This window comes from Lactuca serriola, chromosome 3, assembly GCF_051521515.1.
Source record: "Lactuca serriola cultivar US96UC23 chromosome 3, Lser_US96UC23_V15, whole genome shotgun sequence".
NCBI classification, from domain to species: domain Eukaryota; kingdom Viridiplantae; phylum Streptophyta; class Magnoliopsida; order Asterales; family Asteraceae; genus Lactuca; species Lactuca serriola.
Window position 1 is genome coordinate 201,444,883 of NC_136410.1, and position 8,667 is coordinate 201,453,549.

General features: G+C 43.2%; 1 protein-coding gene across 1 annotated transcript; it reads right to left on the minus strand.

The window, feature by feature from the left end:
* Nucleotides 1-2,650: 2,650 nt before the first annotated feature.
* LOC145095977 (uncharacterized) lies at nucleotides 2,651-3,022 on the minus strand. The gene has a single exon (XM_079033776.1). It carries the CDS (start codon nucleotides 3,020-3,022, stop codon nucleotides 2,651-2,653), a length of 372 nt encoding a protein of 123 aa, XP_078889902.1.
* Between the last annotated feature and the right edge of the window lie 5,645 nt (nucleotides 3,023-8,667).

Sequence of the window (8,667 nt, forward strand, 5' to 3'; positions counted from 1 at the left end):
GCTTGGATGATCCTAAGAACAATTCTTTGGTGTTAGAATGTGTGTAGATGATTTAAGGATGTTATGAAAACATGGAATAACACATGAGTTTAGAGGAAATACTTACCAAAAAGTGCAGTAGCAACTCAAGAACACTTGCACAAGGTGGTGGAAAGTAGAGAGAAAGAAGCTTTCTTAGGGTGATATGAGAAGTGTGTAAGTTTGAAATGAGCAAGCAACTCAAGAAATCCTCTAGGGATTTCCTTATATGGAAGGTTAATGGAGCAACTTGTGAGTTTGAAGTGATGTGTGCATTGGTTTGTGTGATGTGGATAAGGTGGCAAGTGAGAGGGTGACACATGGAAGGCAAGTGGGCACACTTGACCCACTTGTGGGGTAAATATCCTCTTAATATAAAATATTGATTTTTAATTAATAAATCCTTGAGAAATAAATAAAATAATAGTTCTGGGGGTTAAGAGTGATAAAAATATGAATTTTGTGAAAAAAATCCCGTCAAAAACGGGCTTAGGAGGCGAAAGTAGTCGAAAACCGGACAATAGGGACCGAACCTGCGAGGTTCGACTCTTAGGAGTGTGAGAACCGAGAGTAGGAGGGAAGACCGAAGGTCCGAAGTAGGGGGTGCGAGGGTCTCGCATGGGAGCCGAAGTTCGGTCCTCGCTGCTAAGCTTCGGTCTGCTAAGGTTTCGGTCCGAGAGGCTTCTGACACTTTCGGTTCTGACAGGAGGGTTTCGGCTCCTAAGGGGAGTTTCGGCTCCTAAGAGGAGTTTCGGTTCCTAAGATGAGTTTCGGCTCCTAAGAGGAGTTTCGGCTCCTAAGTGGAGTTTCGGTTCCTAACAGGAGTTTCGGTTCTATAAGGCTGTTTTCCGAGAAATCTTACCGTTTTGCGTGATTTTTTACCAAGTTAAGGATCGGGATGACCCGGATGACCAGAAAAAGTTTGAGAGAGATTTTGGGAGAGATTTCACATACTTGGAGAGATTTCATATTCTTGGAGAGATTTGGGAGAGATTTCACATACTTGGAGAGATTTGGGAGAGATTTCACATACTTGGAGAGATTTCACATTCTTGGAGAGATTTGGGAGAGATTTCACATACTTGGAGAGATTTGGGAGAGATTTCACATACTTGGAGAGATTTGGGAGAGATTTAACCTTAGCCATTATTATCGCATAATCTTGCAAATGCAAGGTTCGTGAACCCCGTTACGCCTCGTTAATGGTCGTTTTAAGTCCCCGAAAGGGTCCTTAGCCGAGTTTTGATGCGTTTAATTCTCCTTTTAGGGTTTATACATTGTTAACACATAGATTTTTCGAGACGCTTGAATTTTTGACATACAAATGCACATTTTTATTCATAGAATAACTTCTAACATACAAGCACTAATTAAATTCGAACGGTTTGACTTGTTTGACTTTGACTATAATTTGATGGTTGTCACAATATCCCCCTGTTAGATTTTGCATTTTGAATGGGACTTCAAGGGTCGGGGAATAGATATGGGTATTTTTGCTTCATTTGGTCCTCACATTCACAAGTAAACTCAGGTCCTTGCTTGGCGTTCCACCGGACTTTTACGATGGGAATGTGGCTTTGTTTCGTCGATTTGACCTCTCGGTCCATGATTTCAACAGGTTCCTCTACGAAATGGAGGTTCTCATTGATCTCAATTTCTTCCAAAGGAATGACAAGGGTCTCATCTGACAAACATTTCTTCAGGTTTGACACATGGAACGTAGGATGAACGTGCTTGAGTTGGTAATCGTAGCTTGTATGCCACCGGGCCAATCGTGGCGAGGATTTCGAATGGTCCAATATACCTTGGATTTAATTTCCCTCGTTTTCCAAAGCGTATTAAACCCTTCCAAGGTGATACTTTTAGAAGTACCCGATCTCCAACTTGGAAGTCCAAAGGTTTTCGTCTCTTATCTGCGTAGCTCTTTTGTCGGTCTTGCGAAGCCTTCATTCGTTCTCGAATTTGGACGATCTTCTCGGTTGTTTCCCTTATGATTTCCGGGCCAGTAAGTGTGTTGTTATGGACTTGCCCTTTTGCTAGTTGTGTATCGCCCACCTCGGCCCAGCATAGGGGTGATCTGCACTTACGGCTGTAGAGGGCTTCGAACGGAGCAACTTTGATGCTAGTGTGATAGATATTATTGTAGGAAAACTCAATAAGAGGTTCTTTCACTCTGACCGTCAGTCTGTGGGTGGTAGGTTGTACTCATGTCCACCCTAGTTCCCATAGCTTTCTGTAGTGACTGCCAGAATCGTGACGTGAACCTACTATCTCTGTTGGAGATAATGGATATTGGTACTCCATGAAGGTGCACTATTTCTCTAATGTAGATCCTTGTTAGCTTCTCCATTTTGTCTGTTTCCTTTATTGGTAGGAAGTGTGCGGATTTGGTCAATCTGTCGACGATTACCCAAATGGTGTCAAGTCCACCCACGGTCTTAGGAAACTTGGTAATGAAATCCATCGTAATCCGTTCCCACTTCCACTCGGGTATCTCTGGTTGTTGAAGTAGTCCCGAGGGCTTTTGGTATTCTACCTTAACTTCGGCGCAAGTCAGGCACTTGCCCACAAAGGTAGCTATTTCAGCTTTCATGTTTGGCCACCAATACATCTTCTTGAGGTCTAAGTACATCTAGTCTGATCCGGGATGCATAGAGTAGAGAGTTTTATGAGCTTCGTTCATCACAACGTCCCTGAATCCACCAAATTTTAGTGTCCAGATCCGGTTCATGAGACAACGAACTTCATCATCCCTGACTTCAAGATTTTTGTCCATTCCTCTTAATGCTTCACCTGTCACATTCTTTGGCTTCAAGGCTTCCTCCTGGTCTTCCTTGATTTGTTCGGACAGGTGTGAGTGGATGGTCATGGTCAATGCCTTCACTCGGCGGCCCGAGTACTCCTTTCCGCTTAAAGCGTCTGCAACCACATTGGCCTTTCCGGGGTGATAACGAATCTTGCATTCGTAATCGTTTAGTAATTCTACCCGTCGCCTTTGTCTCATGTTGAGTTCCTTCTAATTGAGGATATGCTGGAGGCTTTTGTGATCGGTGAAGATGGTGCACTTGGTGTCGTAAAGGTAATGCCTCCAGATTTTTAAGGCGAAAACTACGGCTCCTAATTCAAGGTCGTGCGTCGTGTAGTTTACTTCATGCGTCTTTTTGTCTTGAGGCGTAAGCAATGACTTTTCCTCGTTGCATTAACACACACCCTAGACCTTGGTTTGATGCATCGCAGTAAACCACAAAGTCTTCGGTTCCATCTGGTAAGGACAAGATCGGAGCACTGCATACAGTTCATTTTAGTGTTTGGAACAAAGCCTCTTGCTTGTCTCCCAGACGAATGTCACCCTTTTTAAGTCAGAATGGTGAGTGGTTTTGCAATTTTGGAGAAGTTTTGGATGAATCTCCGGTAGTAACCGGCGAGCCCTAAAAATTGTCGGATCTCCGTGGGTGTTCTTGGTACTGCCCAACTTTCAATCGCCTTGATCTTTGAAGGGTCCACGTGGATTCCTTCCCTGTTGACTACATGCCCGAGGAAATTCACCTCTCGAATCCAGAACTCACACTTTGACAACTTTACGTACAATTTCTCCGCTTTCAGCGTCTCTAGGACTCGACGTAAATCTTGGCCATGTTCTTCCTTACTTCGGGAGTAGACTAGTATATCGTCGATGAAAACGATTACGAACTTGTCTAAGTAAGGTCTACACACTGATTCATCAGGTCCATAAATGTTGCGGGTGCATTTGTTAAGCCGAAAGGCATCACTGTAATTCGTAGTGACCATAGCGCGTTCTGAACGCCGTCTTGGGGATATCCTCCTCTTGAACTCGTAGTTGATGGTATCCATATCTAAGGTCAATATTCGAGAAGAAACACGCTCCTTGAAGTTGGTCGAAGAGGTCATCGATTCGAGGCAAAGGGTATCGGTTTTTAATAGTAAGTTTGTTTAATTCGCGGTAGTCAATGCACATACGAAACGATCCGTCCTTCTTCTTAACAAAAAAAACTTGCGCTCCCCAAGGCAAGAAGCTTGGTCTAATGAAGCCTTTGCTCAGTAGTTCATTTAGTTGACTGGACAGTTCCTGCATCTCGGCTGGAGCTAGACGGTACGGCGATTTGGCTACGGGGGTAGCTCCGGGAATTAAGTCGATTCGGAATTCGACTTGTCATGGAGGGGGCACTCCGGGAAGGTCTTCTGGGAATACATAGGGGAAATTGCAGACCTCCGGAATGTCCTTGATGTCCTTCATTCCTTGACCCTTATCTACGATGTGGTCTAGAAAGGCGTGGTATTCCTTGCGGAGATACTTTTGAGCCTTGATACAAGAGATGATCTGAAAGTTTGAGCTAGGCTTGTCGCCATAAACGACGAGAGCTTCGCCACTTAGCAGATTAAGGCGAACGGCCTTTTCGTGACATAGGATTTCCGCATGGTGAAGGCATAACCAATCCATGCCAATGATAACGTCAAAACTTTTTATGGTGACCGGCATAAGGTCGATTAGGAAAGAGTGATTATTTAAGGTGAGGGTACACCCGGTGTAAATATCGTTAGTGTTCTCTATCTTTCCGTTAGCCATTTCTACGGTGAATGTGTCTTTTAGTGTTTGTGGTGTTTGATTAAGCAAGCATTTAAATTGGTGGCTCACGAAGCTTTTCTCCGCGCTACTATCGAAAAGAATGCATGCGTAGGTATTGTTGAGGGGAAACATACCGGTAACCACAGTTGGATCTGCGACGACTTCCTCATGACCTATCGCTAGAACTCTGCCCGCTTCGTCGGGGTTGGGGTTCCTTGCCTTCGGGCAGTTACGTTTGAGGTGTCCTAGTTCTCCACATCCATAGCAGGTTCGGCTTGCTTCAGCGTTGGCAGCTTATGTGTTCGGTTGGGCTGGAGATCTACAAAATCGGGCGGTGTGCCCCTTTTTGTTACAGTTGGTGCAATGCATTTCACGGCATGCACCGTTGTGGTGGTAGCCGCATTTGTTGCACTTGGGCAGGTTCTCGGCGTATTGCCTTATCGGAGTGGGGTTAGCAGTAGTTGCGGCAGCGTGCACAGCAACCACTTTTTGTTTCTTGGCATGGACTTGAGTAGACTGGTACTTTTTCTTGTTCCAGAATTTTCTTTTGTTGTTTCCCCCTTTTGCTTGCTCGGAGGTGGTCGTTACAGTGCCATGGCTGGCGTTATGGTCGATGAGTTGCTGTGCCAGTTCCTTGGCACTGTCAAAGGTAGTTGGCTTTGAGGCCAATACGTGTCCTTGAAGTTGTTGAGATAATCCCCACATGTACCTTTCCACCTTCTTGCTTTCAGTAGGAACCATCCCGGGACATAGCATGGCTAGATCGCTAAACCTCGAGGTGTACGACAGAATGTCCGAGCCTTTCATTTTAAGACCCCAAAATTCTTCCTCCAGCTTTTGTATCTTACCCCTGGGGCAGTACTCCTTCATTAACACAGTTTTCAGATCTTCCCATGTTATCGCATTAGCCACCGGAAGTGTTAGTGCCTTGACGTGATCCTTCCACCAGGTGAGGGCTCTCTTGGAGAATGTGCATGAAGAAAATTTGACCTTGCTTGCTTCAGGGCATGCACATATTTTGAAAATGGTGTCGGTTTTCTTGAACCATTGTAGCAACGCTATGACACCTCCACTCCCGTTGAAGGTTTTGGGCTTGGCGTTAGTAAAGTCTTTGTAGGTACACTCTCTCGAGCGTCCCTGGCTGTCTCCATTACTAGAATTCGAGGCACCACTGCCTGCACCTCCCGAATTACTGGGGTTGATTTGGGCTATCACGGCTGCCACTGCGGCTGCTATCGTAGCCTGGAACATGGATGGGTCAAACTGAGGAGGTGGTGGGGGGCGGTGCAGTCCCGGCTGCTTCGCCGCGTCTAGGATTTCTACGAGGTGGCATTTTCTGCCATTTTACAAGAATGAAAAGACAATAAGCCTTTGATACAATTCGAGTGTTAAACTAAACATTATTAGTTCTTTATATGCATAATGATTCCGACTTGTAAAAAAGTTGTAAGAATTCATTCATACTAGAAGTCTATAAACAATGAAATATAGACTTTATGAATTTCGATAGTATTGGTTCTCATGAAATGTCTGCGGTAGTATCCATACCAGGTCCAACCAATAATCACTTGATGTATAATATTTACATGTAATTAAGATTAATTAAACTTTCAAATCTAATGGTTCTGCCCTGGGCCTACAACCAAACAAGGAACAGGATCCAAGGCGAAACCACCATTTCTAGGTTGACATGGTCTCAATTACATATAACTTTGGTTTATACCTTAGGCGATCATAGGTTGAGCACTAGTAAATTTTATCTAAAATAGTCCATGTTATGAATCTAATGTAGTGTTCCCAAATAAACAAATGGCGTTTCAATATCATTGATTATAACTTGGTATACAGTACTTGGGAAAATTTGACCCTACTAGGGGTCTATGTTACATCAATGTACGGAAAATTTGACCGCCTAATAGATCCCGGAAGTATAAACACTTAAATCACAAGATCGGACCTAGAATACTATAAAATAATAGTAATATTTATCCGCAAACCAGATGCGGGCAGTGCAATACTACTTGCGGTGTTTGAAGCTCTGAGGAACACGAAGTGTAGACATGAAGTTTCCCATTTCAGCTCGGGATTCTGCCGCTTGGCGCTCTACTTCAGCCAAGCATCCTTCTAAAGTGGCTCGGTGTTCTCGGAGTTCTTGCACTTCAGCTCGAGTCGCAGTCATCTCCTGTCTAAGAAGCTCGGTGCGGTCTCGAGTCTGATCGTGTTCATCATCCAGACAGCGAATGCGAACGGAGTTGACTTGACTGGTTACACCAACTTCCATGAGGTGGCGGAGGTTTACTCTTGATTGTTCCTCGTAGCGTGCGACACGGTGGACTATGACAGGGAAGGATCGGTCGGCTGACCCTCCTCTGCTGAGATCGTAGAAACCTCGTTGCATGCCGTAAGGAGGTCGTTCACCTTGCTCTCGGCTCCATCGATGTATAGTTTCGGCCCATTGGGGCGTCGGGCCCTGGTAGTGTTGTGGAGGAATAGGGGCAAAGTGTGGATTGTAAACTTCGGGTTAGGAGTCGGTTCCATCTGAGTCTTCTTCCTCTTCGCCGTCTACGCATTCTTCTTCTTTCATGGGTTCCTCGTCTTCCATGGGTTCTTCTTCGGGATCTTCCTTTGTGTCTTCCACGATCCAACCGGCATTCCCTTGGTTGGGAAAGTATGGGTCACCTGGTAAGCGGAATCCTGCCATCGTACCTATACGAGAATGGGGATAAGGAGGAATGTCACGAGAAAATCTTGGGAATAAGAAGTTAGTTGTCGAAGTTGCGATTACGGCTTTTTGTGTTAAAATACTCCTATAGTATTTTTAAGTTTGATTCTTGAAATTTTTGGTAATCTGCAGATTTGTTGCTCACCATGACCCTTCTTCGGCATACATTGGTCCTACCTTGGCTGAATATAGTTGATCAGGCTATATTCATCCAAGATCTGACTACATACTCCAAAGCTGAATCATGGTGTTCAACTGGTCTTGATACTTTTATGTTATTGCCATTATGATACTGAATTAGTATGTGCGATTGCACGAATACTTTTATAAAAATATAAAAGTTTATTTTAAATCATTTTTGAAAAGCTATGTCAGAGAATTTTGTCCCATTGTATTTATAGTTTGTATATCTTACGTGGTTCGATATACATAGTTCACTATAAACAAAGCTCTGATACCAATCTGTCACACCCCCAAACCAGAACGGCGGAAACGTTCGGGGGTGGATGACATCATGCTCAGTATCATAACCCTAGTGAAGAAAGTAACACACAACCATCATAGATATAATTTAAAAGATTACATTGTTTCCAAAATACATGTTTTCAATTAAATTACATATGATGATAAAATGTAGCAAAATAATCTACGCCTTAGCGTCTTGACTTCTGAAATCTTGCGGTTACCTGGATTACCTGGGAATACAAGTTGTTTTGAAAAGAGAGTATCAGTAAAGCTGGTGAGTTCACAAGTACTTTATAAAAATGAATGTTGTTTCCTTAACGTTGGTTACAAGTTTGTTTCCAGAAAATCCAATATTTTCTAAAAGATTTTTTGTAAACTAAATTGAAACAATTAAATCGTCATACTTATGTGTGTGTTTTATATTTAAATAAAACTCCTTTGTACAAAGCCTTAGAATTTCCGTTAATTTTATGTTGTGATAATATTCCATGCGAGATGTTATAATCATACTAAAGACTAGATGGCCTTGAATGCAACGTTCTTTAGGCGTCAGAAAGTTATGACACTTGTCACCACATACCTGCCGGTCTAGCTGTTGCAAGCAGCTCAGGTGCGGGTTTGTCGGACCCAGCATAGATCTATACACAACTATCACGTTATCACTCAAAGAGATTCTGATTATAACTAAAGGAATTTTCTATGGTACTTGGAGTACCCCAAAGGAGAATGTCTCACAAATATTCATTGATGAGTTTACGTAGTGTGTAGTGAAAGCTCGTTTTGTAAATCGATAATGTTATTGTTTTCCTTCGTTAAACGAAGTGTTCAAAACTATACCTATTATAGTTTATCAAAAGTGTAGTGTGATGGTATGAAA

What these genes read in the sequence shown, in the direction of transcription:
- LOC145095977 (XM_079033776.1), bottom strand. Translation starts at nt 3,022, where the DNA reads ATGAGACAAAGGCGACGGGTAGAATTACTAAACGATTACGAATGCAAG.